The 20,139-nt window shown below is 39.5% G+C and overlaps 1 protein-coding gene across 4 annotated transcripts; it reads left to right on the top strand.

Moving 5' to 3' along the window:
- The first annotated feature begins 241 nt into the window (after nucleotides 1–241).
- hrob (homologous recombination factor with OB-fold) lies at nucleotides 242–12,035 on the top strand. Of its 4 annotated transcripts, none has more exons than XM_084420603.1 (10): nucleotides 242–788; nucleotides 902–955; nucleotides 1,169–2,110; nucleotides 2,322–2,405; nucleotides 5,818–5,958; nucleotides 6,435–6,543; nucleotides 6,682–6,767; nucleotides 7,043–7,162; nucleotides 7,388–7,586; nucleotides 11,767–12,035. In XM_084420603.1, exons 1-10 carry the CDS (start codon nucleotides 759–761, stop codon nucleotides 11,823–11,825), a joined length of 1,824 nt encoding a protein of 607 aa, XP_084276729.1. In that variant the 5' UTR covers nucleotides 242–758; the 3' UTR covers nucleotides 11,826–12,035. The 4 variants fall into 4 exon arrangements, with proteins under 4 accessions (XP_084276729.1, XP_084276728.1, XP_084276727.1 ...); XM_084420602.1 differs by having other exon boundaries at nucleotides 607–788; nucleotides 5,821–5,958; XM_084420601.1 differs by having other exon boundaries at nucleotides 607–788; nucleotides 5,821–5,958; nucleotides 7,385–7,586.
- Nucleotides 12,036–20,139: the final 8,104 nt, after the last annotated feature.

Here is a 20,139-nt window from a genome sequence, read left to right as displayed (position 1 = left end):
GCTGCTGATTTGTTTCTTTAAATTTTTATGGCCAAATAGTTTTTTATATATGTATATACTGGCATGTCCCATCAGTACTGAGTGATGTCAGAGAAAATCATGAACGTTTAGAAATTATGCACATTTTATGAGTGTTCTACATCGAATTGTACGTGGTAAAATCTATTTGGCCTAATCAGGGGCGGCCCGGGCTGGCACTAGCCACACCAGCCCATATTACCACACGCGTTCAAATACAGGTAGTTCGGGCGGAGGCAGGCTCCCCGAGAACATTTGGATTTCCCGGACCTACATATGTGCAATTTAAGACTTTAGAATGCCAAAAAATATGTTTATCTGCAGTTGCTGTACAAAAAAAAGGCGGATTCTATTATGTAGTGATGAGTGCCATTCGCACAAAGTGTAAATAAAGGTGATATCTAATGCGACTTTGGGAATAAGCTCGACTGAACGGACATCACCTTTTTTCTGAAATTACAACGTTTATTCCAAAGTTTTGTTCGCCGTATGTATACGTGTATGCACGCCTAGGACACACCCAGCAGATGGCGCTACCTCACCGCTGCTGAGCGCGGCAACAAAACACGTCGCCCGCCTACGTCACGCACGTCGTCTGTGTTTGAACGTGGCGGCGCGAGGTTGTGGAAATTGGAGATTATACACTATTCGGTGTTTTCCTGGTCTGCACATCTAATGAGAACAAAACTTTTAACGAATAGTTGCATACAACAATAGGGTTGTGTTGCATTACTGCTCTAATGATTGACGGAACAGACATGACAGCCACGGTAAGTAAGCTAACGTGATGTACAAACAGCTAACGTTAGCGTTTTTGTTGTAAGCTAAAAACGGATTATTGTGGGGTTTTTTTGATGATATAATTAACAGTTTGTTTTTACAGGCTTGTAAGAAATGGAAGGGGCTGTTCAGTCTTGGAGAGGAGTTTGATGATGAGGTTTGGAGTTTACATTTAGTTTTGACATGCATTTACAAAACAAACAAAGTTTACATAGAATAAGATGTAAACACACACAGACACGCACATACATATATATATGTATGTATGTATGTATGTGTTTCATATATTACATATGTATGTGTATTGTGTATACACGTGTATATGTATGTGTATAATTTGTTTCATATTGTTATGGTTTTTCATCTGTAGGATTTGCTTGAACCTGATTGGACATGTCCATCAGAGCGCACATCTTCTACTGCTCCCTCTGTAGCTCCACCATCCGAGTCCTCGCATGTGTTGGCTGAAAAATCCACTCATGTTCAGCAGAGACCTGTTAGCTTGTCATCAGGCCCTGGGGAAAATATGTCAGGATCTGGTTGTGTGGCGACTCTTCGAACCCCAACATGTGGCATTATAAATTCCCCACCAGACTTCTCCATACCTTGCCACCAGACACTGTTTTCCCTCAGAGCACCTGCGTCATCCCTGAAACCCTCCTCTAACCAAATAAACCATCCACCGTCAGCATCTCTCAGTGTCCCGCAGAGAGACCTCACTCCTCAGGATGACTTTGACGACTGGGATGTGGATCTGGAGGAGCTGGATAGCATTCCTCAGGTGGTTTCTGAGCCACAAACCATTTCTTCACCACTGGACAACATTTCACCGGCTAAACGAATGAGACAGTCAGCACCAGAAGTGTCCTCCCATGGCAGGTCCGATGCTACCTGCTCTGTGTCAGTTGCACGGCCCTCAATCAACAGCTCATTCGCTTCCAATGTCGAAGGCCCCAGGTGTCCATCTACCCCTATGCAGAATCCAAATCACATGCGTATCCCCGCTACATTAGTCTCACGAGTCCCCGGGCCTGTGACTACAAGGCCTCCAGTTGTGTCTCCTCAGTGCCACAGGGGTACTTTGTCACCGAGGACCCCGCTGCAGCCCAGAGGATCTCTTTTCCACTCTGTGTCATCTTCTATTGATTCCTCTTCCACATTTACACCTCGTCCTCTCAACACACCCGTCCTGACCAATCACTTGGTCCAGCTGGTGTCTGCAGCCAATAAGACGCCTCAGAGACCACCGAGCTGTATGATGACAACCAAAGCACGTCGTTTCCCTGGCCCAGCAGGAGCACTACCACAGCAGGTCAGCCAAGCACTAATCTATCTAGCTGATTACTGTTAATGGAACACAATACGTACTTCCCAGATCTGTTATTTTGTGTATTGCAAGACTATTTCTCCCTAAAACCTGTGGTTGATGTTAATTATTGTTCTGTAGCCTCAGCTGTAACCTGGAAATTTCCTTTGTTTCCTCACTGTTTTCTTACAGTATTCCTATTTATGTTGTCTTGTAGGTCAGTGGGGGGAGTCTTGATGATATTGTTGTGTCAGTTCCTCAGACACCTGCACATGGAGCGGTTGCTCGCCTAAGAAATGAGGTATGTGAACGTGGGACCTTCCACATTAGAAAATTACAGTCGATGGATTTGAGGCTTTGTGGGTCATTTCGTGTCAACTCAAGCAGAGGTCCCTGGCTAAAAATTGTAATATTGATTTAAAAAATTCTGGTGAAAGAAACGAAGAAAATTCATTTCTTCTAAATGAAGAAGAAAGCTAAAATATAAAATGAGAGTGTAATCCACTATTTTGTGGAGAGGGTCAAAATAAAAATTTTCACCTGAGATTTGGAGCCAAATTACAAAGGGGTAAAAATTACTTTAGAAAAATAACAGCATCATTATTTAATTTTTACTTGGAGATTGGTTGGTGTATTTGTAAAATCTGTTGACTTTAGCAATCTTTGTTACATTATTTGCCAATGGTGAAAAAACACTTTTTGCCCCAAGTTTGCATGCCTGTAACTCAAGAAATATTAAAGTATGTAAATGTTAGAAATGAATAAAAATCAACAATTGTAAAATGGACCCAAATTGAGATCCCCATATCTATCTGTTTGAATTTTCCTTGCTTTTATTTTGTGATTATTTGTATTCCTCTCTATGTAAAGCACTTTGAATTACCATAGTGTATGAAATGTGCTATATAAATAAACTTTGCCTTGCCTATGGGATTGAACCATATAGTGCCTTGAAAATGAAGATTTCAAAAGAAAAGTTGGTTTATTCGTTATTCTAGTTTCATGTTCTTCGGCTGTTCCTCCTTGAAAGAAAAAAACGTGTCAACTGTATGAAGTGTGACCCACGTTTGGTTTTTGACCCCTGGAAATGTACAATTTACTCCTAGAGCCATATTGAGATCCCAATACCTCTGTAATTGAACTATATAAGGCCTTAAAAATATGGATACCAAATGAAAAGTTGGTTAAAAACCAAAATGTAAAAGGATATTCAGGTATCTTTTAGTACTTGAGTTACAGACATGCAAACTTTTGAACATTTTTGAACGGTCACCTTTGGCATATAATGCAACAAAGTCAACAGATTTTACTAATAGATCAACCAATCGCTGTATAAAAATAAAATAATGATGCTACCATCTTTCTAAAGTCATTTTTAACCCCCTGTAATTTGGCTCCAAATCTCTGGTAAATTGTCATTTTGACCCCCCCTCTACATAATAATGGATTACTCAGCCAAAATATTAAATGTCTTGGATAAATATTTACTTTCATCACTATTTCTGTTTATCTTTCTTCAGAATTTTTTTTTAACAAAATCAAACATTTGAGCCAGGGAAGTTTCTGAAATGTTGTTGATTAGACACAGAATGACCCTTGTGTCATTTTATTGTGCAATTTATTCCACTATTAATGTTTAGTAAAATACAGCCATGTGAAAAAGAAAGTACACCCTTTTAAATTCTGTGGACATAAAAAAAAAGACCTTGGCAGGTCTTAAAATTAGGTAAATACAACCTCAGATTAACAACAACACGGGTCACGGTTCATTCAACAAAAACTAGGCCAAAATGGAGAAGCCGTGTGTGTACATCCTTACTGCCTCCATAGGAATTAAGAGGGTAAGTAGCAGTCAGGCACTGCAAATCAAATGCCTTTGATTAATTGATCATCAGCAAGTGTGACCAACTCTATAAAAGCAGTAGTTTTGGCAGTTTGCTTCTCTGGAGCCTTCAGGTGTGTGTTAAGTTAACACAATGCCAAGGAGGAAAGATGATCTTAGAGAAGCAATTGTTGCTGCCCATCAATCTGGGAAGGGTTATGCAGACATTTCCAAACATTTTGAAGTCCATCATTCTACAGTAAGGAAGATTATTCACAAGTGGAAAACATTCAAGACAGTTGCTAATCCTCCCAGGAGTGGACGTCCCAGCAAATTCACTCCAAGGTCAGATCATGCAGTGCTCAGAGAAACTGCATAAAACCCAAGAACTGTATCTCAGCCTCTACTGGCCTCAGTTAGCATGTTAAATGTTAAAGTTCATGGAAGTAGAATTACAAAAAGACAAGTATGGCATGTTTGAAAAGGGTTGCCAGGAGAAAGCTGCTTCTCTCTAAAAACAACATGGCAGCACGGCTTAGGTTTGCAAAGTTGCATCTGAATAAACTTCAAGACTTCTGGAACAATGTCCTATGGACAGACGAGATGAAAGTGATGTTTAGCCGTAATGCACAGCGCCACATTTGGCGAAAACCAAACATATCACAGCATATCAGCACAAACACCTCATAGCAACTGTCCATCACGCTGATGGAGGGCTGATGATTTGGGCTTGTTTTGCAGCCACAGGACCTGAGCATCTTGCAGTCATTGAGTCTACCATGAACTCCTCTGTATTCCAAAGTATTCTAGAGTCAAATGTGAGGACATCTGTCCAACAACCAAAGCTTGGCCGAAATTGGGTCATGCAACAGGACAATGAATTCAAGCACAGCAGCACATCTACAACAGAATGGCTGAAAAAGAAAATAAAGGTGTTTCACTGGCCTAGTCTAGTCCAAACCTCAACCCGATTTAAATGCTGTGACGGGACCTTAAGAGAGGTGTGCATAAACAAATGCCCACCAACCTCAATGAACTGAAGCAATGTTGTAAAGAAGAGCGGGCCAAAATTCCTCCACAACCATGTGAGAGTCTGAAAAAGGTCATAATTATCACTTCAAGTTATTGCTGCTGTGCTAAAGGTGGTTCTACAAACAATTAAATCATAGGCTGTACTGGTGTGTGGTGGGCATTCTGGCACGCTGTGGCTGCCGTCGCATCATCCAGGTGGATGCTGCACATTGGTGGTGGTTGAGGAGATTTCCCCTTTCCAGAGTGCAGAGAAAAGCGCTATATAAATGTCACTCAAGGCATCTCCATTTTGGCTTTATTTTTCATAAAAATAAATAATGACTGTAAAATGTCATGTGTTGTTTATCTGAGGTTGTATTTACCTAATTTTAAGAGCTGTTAAGGACTAGATGATTTTTTTATTTGTCCTGATATACGTAAAAATAAATGCTCTAATCGTGTATATATATATATATATATATATATATAATTTTTTTTTATTATTATTATTTATTTTATTTATTTGTTTAGATGCACCAATTTTGGCTGATTTGAAAGAAAAGAACTAAAATCACTCATTTTACATGCTACAGGTGAATTTAGGCATCACAAAAATATAAAATGGATATTAATTTTGAGATTTGCTAAATATTACATTTAACATAATTGTATTAGATGATGGAAGAGGTCCATCTAAGTGAACATCAGTGTAAAATCCAATATCAGCCAATACCAATAAATTAAAACAGTATAAAATTGTTCAGTTATTGAAATTATTTCTTTTTTATACACTGTACAATTGTGTGGATTCGCTGACAGATTCACTTTCTCACACATACTCTCAAACGTACACTCATCAGACGGTATCCATTTTTCTCAGCAGGTCTCCAGCTCTCAGGTGAGCGAGGAAGAGGAGTTCAGCAGGGGTCCGTGGGCAGTAATGAAGTCTGAGATGGGATTGGACGAGAAGAACCCTTCTTGCTTTCTGCATTTGTACAGTGTTGTCATGGTTCTCCGCAAGGTGAGCTACTTGAATCTCACAGCAAACTGTGTATTTAAATAAGATTTTGAGTGTTTGTGCTTAGGATAGAACTTTGTTAGTTTGCAGATTTGTTCATTTTATCCAGATTTGTACGATAAATATTTGTATTGCTTTGCAATGCCTGAAGTGGAAGTCCATGACTTTAATCAGGACAAATGAGAAGTCTCGGCTCCCTAAATGATTAACACAAACATAATCACCGTTGTCATCAGTCACCTTAAAGTGATTATTAATGTAATTTTAATGTGTTTTGCCCAGTGTGTCATAACGATCCTCTGCTAATGGTACACGTGTGTTAAATATTCATTAGGCTGACAAATGCTGATTAGCTTTTCACTTGATTCATTACCAGTGGCCTTGAGGCTGTGCTCCAACTTATGTTTTTTTTTCTTGTCTGTTATTCTCTTGTTTTCTTTGGTGCTTATTTGTGGCTTAAATCTCTCTCACTCCTCCAGGCTGCTCTCAGGCAGCTAACTAAGAATAAGGTTCCTAACATGGCTGTTGTCTTGAAGAGTATCACACACACGCATGTAGACGCAAAGGCCATCTTCAGAGATCCCACAGGTACTACAAATAATTAGGGTTTAATGGTACATTAACAGCCAAAAGTTATTGGACATGTCTAATGTGGCATATAAAATATGGTTCCTGACTGAGCTTTTTTTTACTTGTCTTTTCCTGTGTTTCTTTTCCTCTCTGAAGGTGAGATGCAGGGCACTGTTCATCGTCGCCTTGTGGAAGACAGACAGGGAGAGCTCAAGACAGGAGCTGTGCTACTACTCAAACAAGTAACTCTCTTTTTGACCTCATTATAAACTATACCATGAACTAATATGCACTTAAGATTACACCAGATATTGTTTTACTTTACTCATTACTATTGTAATATATTACTCCGAACCACGGCTTAACGGATAGCACATGTTGAGCCGTAGTGCTTATGGGCATTACGAGATCAGTCTCGCAATATTTGCAGATCCTATTGTGCACTATTCTCTATCATTTCCAGTCCTCTACTGTGTGTCTAATAAAGAGGTCAATAGATTTCTAATTATTTTTAAAGGTGGGTGTGTTTTCACCATCACACCGAAATCACTACCTGAATGTCACACCCAATAACCTTCTCAGGATATACCCACCTGATGGGGTCTTCCATAACTCCCAGCCATCCCACCCTCCACTGGTGAGTTGCCTTGTTCTGTACCCCTGTGTATGCATCATTTTCATCAGTCTTTCTTCAAATTGAGTCCAATTTGGTGGTCTCCAGCATTTTGCTTGTCTGTTGTGGAAGTACCTTTACTGAGGAGATGCTTCCTTTTCCAAAATGTTTCTCTATTAAACTATTTGTGTGTTGTCTTTATCATTTGTTTTGTTTTCATTTCTCCCCTGTTGTGCCGTGTACAAGCAGGAGTTTGCATTGCGTAGTGAACCCAGCGGGCCTGCGGGGGGCCCGGTCTCTCAGATGGTGCTCCACTTTGATGACGAAGATGAAAATACAGTTGAGGAAAGTCGGGCTGCTGATGGTTTAGACACTGCAGCTGGCTCTAATGAGCTTTGTCAAGCATCTACAGTGTTGGGACCAACAGAGGACACAGCATGGGACACAGGTGTGAATGTTGGAGTTTTGTCAATTAAGCAATCTCACACAAGCAAGAGTGCTGTTGTAGTCTCAAAGCGACATAATGGCTGAAAGCTGATCTACAACAGAGTATGTGAGTGGAGTGGAGCGACATTTCTTTTCCCTCCACTAAGTCTTCTGTAAACACTTCAGCTTTGTTCCAGGTTTTTCATTTCCACTGCTGAGAAAATCCTGCTCTGGGGTGTTTCCTGTACAATGACGCTGATTAACCACCATCATGCAATAATGGCTAGTTGCTTATTGTGCTCAAGAGCATGATCCACATGTTATACTAACAATAATCTGTTCTTCTAACCACAGGTCATAAGCTGTACAATGCGTGCAGAATTATTAGGAACGTTGATTTTCTGATCATATTTTTTTTTTCCAGGCACATTTTACCAATTCCAAACCACATTAATCTTAATAATTACTATTAATTTTGTATTTAATCATTTATAAGCAATATTATCATCAATATAATTGTTCATGAAGGCTAGAAATGAAAAATGCCTTACATTCAGGTGTGCAGAATTATTAGGCACGTTTTCTTTTACAGATAAAATAAGCCAAAAAAGAGATTTAACTAAGACTGAAAAGTAAAAAATTATTAAATGCCCATGAGAAGGATGCAACACTAATGCAATACTAGAAATTGCAGTTAAGGCACGACCATTGGACAGTGAAATGCTCATTGGGTCAGCAGGGTCAGACAAAAACAGGTGGAGAAGAAAAGACACGTTAAAGCCCCACTAGGTAGGAATTCCGTTTTGGTCAAACAACGACCCCCTAGAGTCGCTGTGGACTACTCGTTACTGTCGTAAATACCACTCACGCAGAGCAGTCTCTTCACTCACGGCCTGATCCCCTCCCCCCTGTATACCGGTCCCTGTTCAGTCGGATGGAAGCTGTAACGAGTGGAAATAAGGTGTGTCCCCTTTAAGAGCTGCGCGCGCCCTGTTTAATTGTCGGCAGTCTGTATTGTATGTGCGCCTCGAACACCCCGTAAGCGGGTTGTTTCTGTTTGATGCTCATTCTTGTCCTATTTTTGTCTATCAAGTAATGCTGTGGACGGTAGAACGTGTGACAGACAGTTACACGAGTTCGATTGGGGAATAAACACAACGCGTTACAAATCGTCGGACATCGAACAAGCACAGCTAGCCTCCGAAGATGTCTAAGTTACTAATCCATCAACAAGAACGCCAGGTACTTTTTAGCTCACACCAACGAGTGAAAGCTTGTCCAAGTGATATACAATATAAGAAATATACTTACAAGTCCAACAGCATGTGAGGACGTGTTGGGGGAAGTGAGGTAGCCTATGCCGTAAAGCAGTCGAATTTTGTAGTTCTTTTTGTGCGCGGGTTACTACCCGAACCCCGAAGTTTAAAAGTACGATTAAAAACGATACAGACCCCGTCAGGCTATGGCAGACGTGTCATTCAACCTATTGTAAGTCGATGTACCATCACAAGAGTCTTGGAAATATATTATGAAGGTTGAAAAGTTACCTAGTGCTGCTTTAACTGCAAAAGAACGTAGAATTAAAGGGATAGTTCACTTTGAAATTAATTTTTGATATGTTTTAGCTTACCTCAAGGGCATCCAAGATGTAGGTGTCTTTGTTTCCGCAGTAGTTTCAATTTTGATATTTTTAGGTCAAACCGTTCTTGTCTGTCAGTCATATAATGCAGGTCTGTGGTCACTGGCTCAAAACACAAGCACAGAGTCCAAATTAAAACAATTCCCCATCGTCCAAATGAAACAATTCCCCATCATAAGTACACATTGATGGCCTAAGACACGAAACGAGCGGTTTGTGTGAGAAAACGAACAGTATTTATATAGTTTTTAGCTCTTGAAAACAGCACACGTCCAAATGGTCTGACGGCGCGGGCGAGTATAGATGTATACATAGATGTCGCCTTGGCTACGGTTTCGTTCCAATGAACTGCAGTAGCGAAGGCGACATCTAGTGTATACATCTATACTCGCCCGCGCCGTCAGACCATTTGGACGTGTGCTGTTTTCAAGAGCTAAAAACTATATAAATACTGTTCGTTTTCTCACACAAACCGCTCGTTTCGTGTCTTAGGCCATCAATGTGTACTTATGATGGGGAATTGTTTCATTTGGACGATGGGGAATTGTTTTAATTTGGACTCTGTGCTTGTGTTTTGAGACAGTGACCACAGACCTTCATTATATGACTGACAGACAAGAACGGTTTGACCTAAAAATATCAAAATTGAAACTACTGCGGAAAAAAAGACACCTACATCTTGGATGCCCTTGAGGTAAGCTAAAACATATCAAAAATTAATTTCAAAGTGAACTATCCCTTTAAGGTGAAGAATTAAGTGTGAAACCATCAGGAACCCTTTAGTTTCCAGCGCCACCATTTTCCAGAACTGCAACCTACCTGGAGTCTCCAGAAGTGCAAGGTGTCAGGATCTCAGAGACTTCGGTTAGGCAAAGAATCCTAATTTATGTACCCCCTCTTAATAAGAATCAAAAGCTGAAGTGTAGTAAAATACATGAAGACTGATTTATTTTATTTTATTTTATAAGCTTTATAGACAGACAGATTGAGAGTGAGTCTTGAAGACCAGCACCACATCCTCTTGTACCACTGTTTGAAGAATTCATCTTCTAGAATCTGACAGTAAGTTTTGGGAGTTTATTTTTGGTCCATCTCTGCAAAACGGACTTCAGGGTAGGACATGGACTAAAAATGAACTCCCAAAACTTACTGTCAGATTCTGGAAGATGAATTCATCAAACAGTGGTACAAGAGGATGTGGTGCTGGTCCTTGGAGTGGAGCGACATTTCTTTTCCCTAAGTCTTCTGTAAACACTTCAGCTTTGCTCCAGGTTTTTCATTTCCACTGCTGAGAAAATCCTGCTCTGGGGTGTTTCCTGTACAATGACGCTGATTAACCACCATCATGCAATAGTGGCTAGTTGCTTATTGTGCTCAAGAGCATGATCCACATGTTATACTAACAAGAATCTGTTCTTCTAACCACAGGTCATAAGCTGTAGTTCCAACCAAACAAGTTTGCGATGCTGTTTGTTGAAACTTTGTTTTGGGGAAACACTGAATCGCTGAACTATGTTGGTAACGACATAATCTTTAACCATGGTTGTCTAACAATGGTTTTGGGAAACACACCCCTGACCTAAGCTTTTCTGGAGTGATAGGGGGAAACAGGTGTGTTGGGGAAAGAAGTTCTTGCTGCAGGAGAAAACAGACCTTCACCAAAACAAAAAACACTGCTCTACTTCCACACTCACATACTCTAGTCTGGAATGGCACAGACAAGCAGAGTGATTCTAACAGTACTCTTGTGTTGGCACTCTTGAAATGGCATTTCACCATTTAAAATCGACTCAGAACAATCAATTGGATATTTTCATAAATTTACATTTCATGAATTGCATCAGTCGCATGTTAAAAGCATCAGGTATGAAGTAACTTTGAGGAAATGGATCTAGGCTGGATGCCAGACTGTGACTAAATGGAGGCATTTTGCCAGATCCATTTAGATTTGGTACAGGATTTTCTGTTATTGACTCCTTTCTGACCCCTGATTGACTCAATACTTAAGCTAATTTAAGTCCTATTCAACTCTCTTGACATTTTAAGCAGCACTGAGGAGGAAAACAAGAGGAGACATTGTGCCGTGCATAGCGGTTCAGAAGCCAGAAAGCCTTTGATTAACATCCTTAGAAAAATTGACCATGGATTTTTCTGTAGTATCATATAATGTTAGGGACTGTGAAGGTCTGTCAGTCCTAGGATGACCTGACAACATTGAGCATATCGTGATTAATTCTTGCTTATCTCACACCCCTAAGTTGGATTAATTTTCATTCAGAAATTTGTCACATTGTTAATGTTTACTCTTTATTTGAACATATGAGCTTTTCAGATTAGAACAATGCAATTATCTCAGTGGCTTTTAACTCACTAGACTCTTTAGAAGTTGCAAGAATTATTATTTTTTGTCTTCTAAACAGTGGGTGGTATGCTGGTGGTTTGAAATTAGATGGGAAAGATAATTTAACTTTTAATTTTCAGATGCTCCAGTGTCTTTGAACTGTGGAGAGAGTGCATGCATTTGAGTATTAATCTTTGTATGTGATTTGTTTCTTTTCTAAAGATGACCTTGATGAGCTGCTCGGAGAGTTACCTGTGGAGTCATATGATGGATTACGTTGATCGCACAGTCACTTAAAATACAAAGTATAATTGTAGAACATGTCTTATATTAATATATATTATGACAATACCCACTATTGAACAAACAACACCTACTAACCAAAGACTTCACTACTTTTGTTTAGGTTTTGTGTAAACCTTTGTAAATATGTACATAAATCACTTGTCTCATGCATAAATCTTTAGGAATAAATTCCCAATGAGACCCGGAAATTACGTGTTTACTTCTTGAGTCTTGCTAACAAATGCTGCATGCTTTTGTAGCTAGTATTAGATGTAAGGATGTTTTTTTTTTTATTATCCTGAAATTAGCCAGTAATCTGATTTATTTTTTTATTTTTTTGGCAAGCTTTCCTTGTGAATTTAAATCAGCCATTAGGGCTACAGTTTGCCAGCTGGATTCCTCCTTAAAGGTCTTGAATGGCATAATTTGTCATTTTTGGTGTGCTAGCGGAGTGGCTGGCATAATGGAGTTTGTTCACGCTGTTTAAAAGCTTTTTCATGTCTTACTGTAAGACCTCTTGAGTGGTTGACATTGATTATAATTGTGAGTCCCAGCCTGTTACTTTGTCTTTCACTATCATCTTTTAATTTACATTCTTACCTTTGTCTCGATTAATCTTCATATTTTATGAATCGTTCTGTACTTTCTTGATCTTACTATCTCAACAGCATGTCGCTCTGTGTGTTATTGATTTCTTGATTAGGTTGATTCACTGAGAATCATTATATAGTCATGAAGGTGCAATTACTTAATCAGTCTTCCCTACGGTACCGTGTGCCTAATAATTAATTGGTTAAATATGAATTCCTGTCTCCCTTTTTATAAGAGGGGTGTGTGTATATACATATACATATACATACATACATATATATATATATATATATATATATATATATATATATATATATATATATATATATATATATATATATATATATATATACATACACACAGTGAGGAAAATAAGTATTTGAACACCCTGCTATTTTGCAAGTTCTCCCACTTGGAAATCATGGAGGGGTCTGAAATTGTCATCGTAGGTGCATGTCCACTGTGAGAGACATATTTAAAAAAAAAAAAAAAAAAAAAAAAAATCACAATATATGATTTTTTTTTTTAGCTATTTATTTGTATAATACAGCTGCAAATAAGTATTTGAACACCTGTCTATCAGCTAGAATTCTGACCCTCAAAGACCTGTTAGTCTGCCTTTAAAATGTCCACCTCCACTCCATTTATTATCCTAAATTAGATGCACCTGTTTGAGGTCGTTAGCTGCATAAAGACACCTGTCCACCCCATACAATCCGTAAGAATCCAACTACTAACATGGCCAAGACCAAAGAGCTGTCCAAAGACACTAGAGACAAAATTGTACACCTCCACAAGGCTGGAAAGGGCTACGGGGAAATTGCCAAGCAGCTTGGTGAAAAAAGGTCCACTGTTAGAGCAATCATTAGAAAATGGAAGAAGCTAAACATGACTGTCAATCTCCCTCGGACTGGGGCTCCATGCAAGATCTCACCTCGTGGGGTCTCAATGATCCTAAGAAAGGTGAGAAATCAGCCCAGAACTACACAGGAGGAGCTGGTCAATGACCTGAAAAGAGCTGGGACCACTGTTTCCAAGGTTACTGTTGGTAATACACTAAGACGTCATGGTTTGAAATCATGCATGGCACGGAAGGTTCCCCTGCTTAAACCAGCACATGTCAAGGCCCGTTTTAAGTTTGCCAATGACCATTTGGATGATCCAGAGGAGTCATGGGAGAAAGTCATGTGGTCAGATGAGACCAAAATAGAACTTTTTGGTCATAATTCCACTAAACGTGTTTGGAGGAAGAAGAATGATGAGTACCATCCCAAGAACACCATCCCTACTGTGAAGCATGGGGGTGGTAGCATCATGCTTTGGGGGTGTTTTTCTGCACATGGGACAGGGCGACTGCACTGTATTAAGGAGAGGATGACCGGGGCCATGTATTGCGAGATTTTGGGGAACAACCTCCTTCCCTCAGTTAGAGCATTGAAGATGGGTCGAGGCTGGGTCTTCCAACATGACAATGACCCGAAGCACACAGCCAGGATAACCAAGGAGTGGCTCTGTAAGAAGCATATCAAGGTTCTGGCGTGGCCTAGCCAGTCTCCAGACCTAAACCCAATAGAGAATCTTTGGAGGGAGCTCAAACTCCGTGTTTCTCAGCGACAGCCCAGAAACCTGACTGATCTAGAGAAGATCTGTGTGGAGGAGTGGGCCAAAATCCCTTCTGCAGTGTGTGCAAACCTGGTGAAAAACTACAGGAAACGTTTGACCTCTGTAATTGCAAACAAAGGCTACTGTACCAAATATTAACATTGATTTTCTCAGGTGTTCAAATACTTATTTGCAGCTGTATCATACAAATAAATAGTTAAAAAATCATACATTGTGATTTCTGTTTTTTATTTTTTAGATTATGTCTCTCACAGTGGACATGCACCTACGATGACAATTTCAGACCCCTCCATGATTTCTAAGTGGGAGAACTTGCAAAATAGCAGGGTGTTCAAATACTTATTTTCCTCACTGTATATGTATGTATATGTATATACAGTGGGGAGAACAAGTATTTGATACACTGCTGATTTTGCAGGTTTTCCCACTTACAAAGCATGTGGAAGTCTGTAATTTTTATCATAGGTACTCTTCAACTGTGAGTGATGGAATCTAAAACAAAAATCCAGAAAATCACACTGTATGATTTTTAAGTAATTAATTTGCATTTTATTGCATGACATAAGTATTTGATACAACAGAAAAGCAGAACTTAATATTTGGTACAGAAACCTTTGTTTGCAATTATAGAGATCATACGTTTCCTGTTGTTCTCGACCAGGTTTGCACACACTGCAGCAGGGATTTTGGCCCACTCCTCCATACAGACCTTCTCCAGATCCTTCAGGTTTCGGGGCTGTCGCTGTGCAATACGGACTTTCAGCTCCCTCCAAAGATTTTTTTACTGGGTTCAGGTCTGGAGACTGGCTAGGCCACTCCAGGACCTTGAGATGCTTCTTACGGAGCCACTCCTTAGTTGCCCTGGCTGTGTGCTTCGGGTTGTTGTCATGCTGGAAGACCCAGCCACGACCCATGTTCAATGCTCTTACTGAGGGAAGGAGGTTGTTGGCCAAGATCTTGCGATACATGGCCCCATCCATCCTCCCCTCAATACGGTGCAGTCGTCCTGTCCCCTTTGCAGAAAAGCATCCCAAAAGAATGATGTTTCCACCTCCATGCTTCACGGTTGGGATGGTGTTCTTGGGGTTGTACTCATCCTTCTTTTTCCTCCAAACACGGCGAGTGGAGTTTAGACCAAAAAGCTCTATTTTTGTCTCATCAGACCACATGACCTTCTCCCATTCCTCCTCTGGATCATCCAGATGGTCATTGGAAAACTTCAGACGGGCCTGGCTCGAGCAGGGGGACCTTGCGTGCGCTGCAGGATTTTAATCCATGACGGCGTAGTGTTACTATTGGTTTTCTTTGAGACTGTGGTCCCAGCTCTCTTCAGGTCATTGACCAGGTCCTGCCGTGTAGTTCTGGGCTGATCCCTCACCTTCCTCATGATCATTGATGCCCCACGAGGTGAGATCTTGCATGGTGCCCCAGACCGAGGGAGATTGACCGTCATCTTGAACTTCTTCCATTTTCTAATAATTGCACCAACAGTTGTTGCCTTCTCACCAAGCTGCTTGCCTATTGTCCTGTAGCCAATCCCAGCCTTGTGCAGGTCTACAATTTTATCCCTGATGTCCTTACACAGCTCTCTGGTCTTGGCCATTGTGGAGAGGTTGGAGTCTGTTTGATTGAGTGTGTGGACAGGTGTCTTTTATACAGGTAACAAGTTCAAACAGGTGCAGTTAATACAGGTAATGAGTGGTGAACAGGAGGGCTTCTTAAAGAAAAACTAACAGGTCTGTGAGAGCCGGAATTCTTACTGGTTGGTAGGTGATCAAATACTTATATCATGCAATAAAATGCAAATAAATTATTTAAAAATCATACAATGTGATTTTCTGGATTTTTGTTTTAGATTCCGTCACTCACAGTTGAAGAGTACCTATGATAAAAATGACAGACCTCTACATGCTTTGTAAGTAGGAAAACCTGCAAAATCGGCAGTGTATCAAACACTTGTTCTCCCCACTGTGTGTGTATGCATGCATGCATGCACACACACATATATATATATATATATATATATATATATATATACACATACACACACACACACACATATACATTGATTTTAACTTTTAAATTCTCATAGGCATTTTCATCCATTAATAGACCTGTTCTTGAGTTTGACATTGCTTTACTATTAATCTCAAAACAAAGATGGGATCTGATCTAATCTGTCAGCATGTCACATATGTCTCTTGTTACTTGGAGAATGAATGTGTGAGTTTTATCCGGGGCCCAGAGGAGGAGTAATCCATGTTTAAACTTTGTTCATTACTGCAGCTGAAGGGGCACAGGGACCTTGTCTTATTCGCTTCATTAAGTCATTAACAGTCTGGAAGCCCTACAGCTGTCAGCACGATTGGTGGCCTCCACAGAGATATTGGTGCGAGACGAGCTGTGAATGGCATATGTGATGGAGGATGGGGATTATCAGTAAATGTAATATGGCAGCCATTGTATCTTATATCCCCTTTCATTTGGACTCTTTCCCCCCATTTAATAGTCATATTACTTTGACTTATTTTTCTTTTATAAAATTAGAGATTTGTTCACTTATCTTCAAGACTCTTGGCTCGTCTAGCTTCTGTCAGATGAATCACCCCAATAATCTCTTCTAGAGATGGTTATGCAGGCATTAATGTATGTTGTAGGATGTGTGTCGGTCACTAGGGGGCGACGTGCGCACTAATGATCAGCCTTAGATTGAAGCGTGTTTTTATTTATTCATTACTGAGCCTAATGTGCTTCCACAAGTTATTTAGCTCCAGTCCACTAAGACGTTAATACTGTTCTGTCCTGTCCTTTTTATTTATGCCTCGAGTAATTAACTGGCACTTGAGCGGAAGTCAGATTTAATCAGTATTATTGGGTCAGTTTGAAATGCTCTTCATTGTCAGGCCTATGGAGACACTTGAAGGATCAATCACCCAACTCTTCAGCACTGATTTGAAGACCTTCACCATCTAAGTCTCCGTATTGCCTCTTTGAATGCGCCAAGTATATACATTTCTCAATACTTTTTATTTTAGGTCTTGTGATGGGCAGTTGAACTCCTGGCTAAGAGTGCTCTGAGTGAACCTGCCTGCTGATTACTTGCTGTTATTTTAAACTACTTGAAAATAACAGATACTTATGTAAAATACAGCTTCTGTCTTCATACTTGCAGAAATGATCATGATTATCAGCAGCTAGAGCAATACCTGAAAAACCCTGTCCTTTTTGTTTTGTTCAATCCTACATCAGTAATTAAGTATGTGTGATATTAATCAGTTATTAGTTAACCTAAAACCATGTAAAAAAAAAAATTGTTGCTTGTATATTTAATATACTTAATTAGTAATTTTCATGTTCATAAAATAACTAAGTGGAATGAAAATTAATAATAAAAAAAAATTGGTTAAATATTAGTTAAATTATTTTATTAGTTAAAATAAAATAACTAATAAACATGACAAACGCACAAAATTAATTATTTCAAATTAAAATGAAACTGTAAAATATAAAAACTAATCCAATATATTAATAAAAACTATAATATTAATGATACTAACTGTGGATTAAACTAAATTTGCTTTTCCGGAGTGAAGTAAAGGTGCTTGCTATACAAAAGAAATAAAGATGAAACCACCATTTCTGGGTTATTTGGCAACCCAGCGCTGGGTGAATATTGGACAGAATACATGCTGGGTTATTTTGACAGCGCTATAGGCCAGTCAACCTGATATTGTAGGTTTTTATTTTAAATAATAAAAATTCAGTCTAAAAACATTTAGACAACGTTTTATGACGTGACGGGAGCAGCCAATGGGAATATGTGGGAAGAAAACTGGCATCAGTAGGCTGTTCCAGTTCATTAAATAACAATATTATATGTTCATGTTTGAAAAGTTACATCAAAAACTGTCAGATATTTAAGTGTGACTTGACTGCACTGACTATATGTGAAAGAGTGATGTTTGCAATAGCATATCAACATATTAGGTCATAGCCAAAAGTTTTGACAGTGACATACATTTTGTTTCACAAAGTTTGATGCTTCAGTTGTGTTGTTGATTCACATAGTTATATTATTGTGCAGAGTGCAAATGCATTTTGAATAATTGCAAAAAGCTTCATTTTCACTCTATTTTGTCCTTGGCACAAAATGACCAGATAATATAATTTCATTAATCATATCATCATCAGCACATGGGAAAGTGTGAATGAGTTCTAGTCAGTATCATTTTGATTGGATTATAAGAGCAGACTACAAAGGGAATGAAAAAGTGCCTCCAATCATTGTGATGTTATGTTAACAATGGTTACTTCCAAAGAAAGATGTGCTGCCATCATCGCTTTGCATCAAAATGGCTTCACATGCAAGGCAATTGCTGCAAAGAATTTTGCACCTGAAAGAACCATTTAACAGATTATCAAGAACTTTAATTAGATTGGTTCAGCTGCAGCGAAGAAGACTCCAGGACGTCCCACAGTGTCCAGCAAGCGCCAGGACAGTCTCTTCTCCTCCTGAGGAGTCGGCTACAGAATCATGCCACCACACCAGTGCAGAGCTGCTCAGTATCGACAGCAGGTGTGTGTGTGTGTGTGTGTGTGTGTGAGAGCATCTGCTCACACAGTGAGGTCAAGACTTCTGGACAATGGCCTGGATTCAAGAAGGGTAGCAAAGAAGCCACTTCTCTACAAGAAATATAGGACAGACTGAAGTTCTGTCAGCAACTACAAGGATTGGACAGCAGAAAGCTGGTTATTTTCTCATATGAAGCCCCTGGAGAAGACTAAATGAACGTTATATGAGTCCTGTGTCGTGCCAACAGTAAAGCATCCTGAGACCATCCATGTGTGGGGCTGCTTTTCATTCAAGGGAATGGGCTCTCTTACAATTCATGCCAAAAAATAAATAAAATAAAAACTCTGCCATGAATAAAGAATGGTAGCAAAACATCCTGCAAGAGCAAGGGTGATCGCAAGTAGCTCGGAGATCATCACATTAAAATTTTTGATCCATGGCCAGGCAGCTCCCCAGATCTTAATCCAGTAGATAACCTGTGGTCAATCCTCAAAAGGCAAGTGAACAAGCAGAATCCCACCAATTGTGATCAACTCCAAGCACTAATACGTCAAGAATGGATCGCCATCAGTCAGGATTTGCCTCAGAAGCTCATGCCAGAGCAAATTGCAGAGGTTATGAAGAAGGGTCAACTGTAAATATTGACTCTTTTCTCGCATATATTAAATGGTTTGAATTTGGCCAATAAAAGCCTTTAAAACTTATGAAATGCTTATTGGTTTCCAGTATACCGTATATAATCGTAATTTTTTTTTTTTTTTTACAAATACTAAAGCAGCAAACTTTCAGAACCACAAAATGTGTCACTGGCAAATCTTTTGCCACTAAATGACAGTAGAATGATTTCTGATGGATCATGTGACACTTAAGACTGGAGTAATGGCTGCTTTGGCATTACACAGTTATTATATATATTTCACAATATTACTGTTTTTACTGCATTTTTTTTTAATCCTATAAATGCAGCCTTGGTGAACAAAATTCTTACCAACCCCCAAATTTTAGTTGGTCATGTAAAACCTTTGTTTACCTACAATAACTGTGCATGTTCATTTTTCAAAGATACAATCATTTGTTTTTGAAAGTTGCATTTAATATCCATTCGGGTGAATGGGCATGATGCTTCAGGCAGTATGTTTATTTCTGTCAGGTCATGACTATCTTATATGCCCTTTACTCTTCCAAATGGCTTTAACTGAGCTCGTGTCATTACAGGCTGTCAGAGCTCCAGTGTAAAGTTCCAGCCTTACCTATTGATCTGTGTGCCAAACACTCTCCACACTTAGAATCAGAGCTGTGTGTGTGTCCCGTAAACCCGTTTTGTGTAAATGTATTTGCAGAGGTTCATAAATTACCTCTTTGCGCGTTCCCCTTTTCTTTTCCTCACATCTGCGTACCCAGGGCTGAAACGGATGAGAAAATCAGGGAACTGGAATGAGGGAATGAAAGTGTGCGGCAGAGAGACTGATGAAGGAGAGAGAGGGAGAATGAAATGGGTGTCAAGGGCAATGAAATAGAGAGGA

This window comes from Rutilus rutilus (genome assembly GCF_951802725.1).
Source record: "Rutilus rutilus genome assembly, chromosome: 1".
NCBI lineage: Eukaryota > Metazoa > Chordata > Actinopteri > Cypriniformes > Leuciscidae > Rutilus > Rutilus rutilus.
This window is presented reverse-complemented; position numbering and strand designations above follow the sequence as displayed.

Excerpts from the sequence above, each read along its gene's own strand:
- hrob (XM_084420600.1), top strand. The coding sequence starts at position 759 with ATGATTGACGGAACAGACATGACAGCCACG. Across the intron at positions 2,111-2,321 it reads CAGGAGCACTACCACAGCAG|GTCAGTGGGGGGAGTCTTGA; the intron begins GTCAGCCAAGCA and ends GTTGTCTTGTAG. Across the intron at positions 5,959-6,434 it reads TTGTCATGGTTCTCCGCAAG|GCTGCTCTCAGGCAGCTAAC; the intron begins GTGAGCTACTTG and ends TCACTCCTCCAG.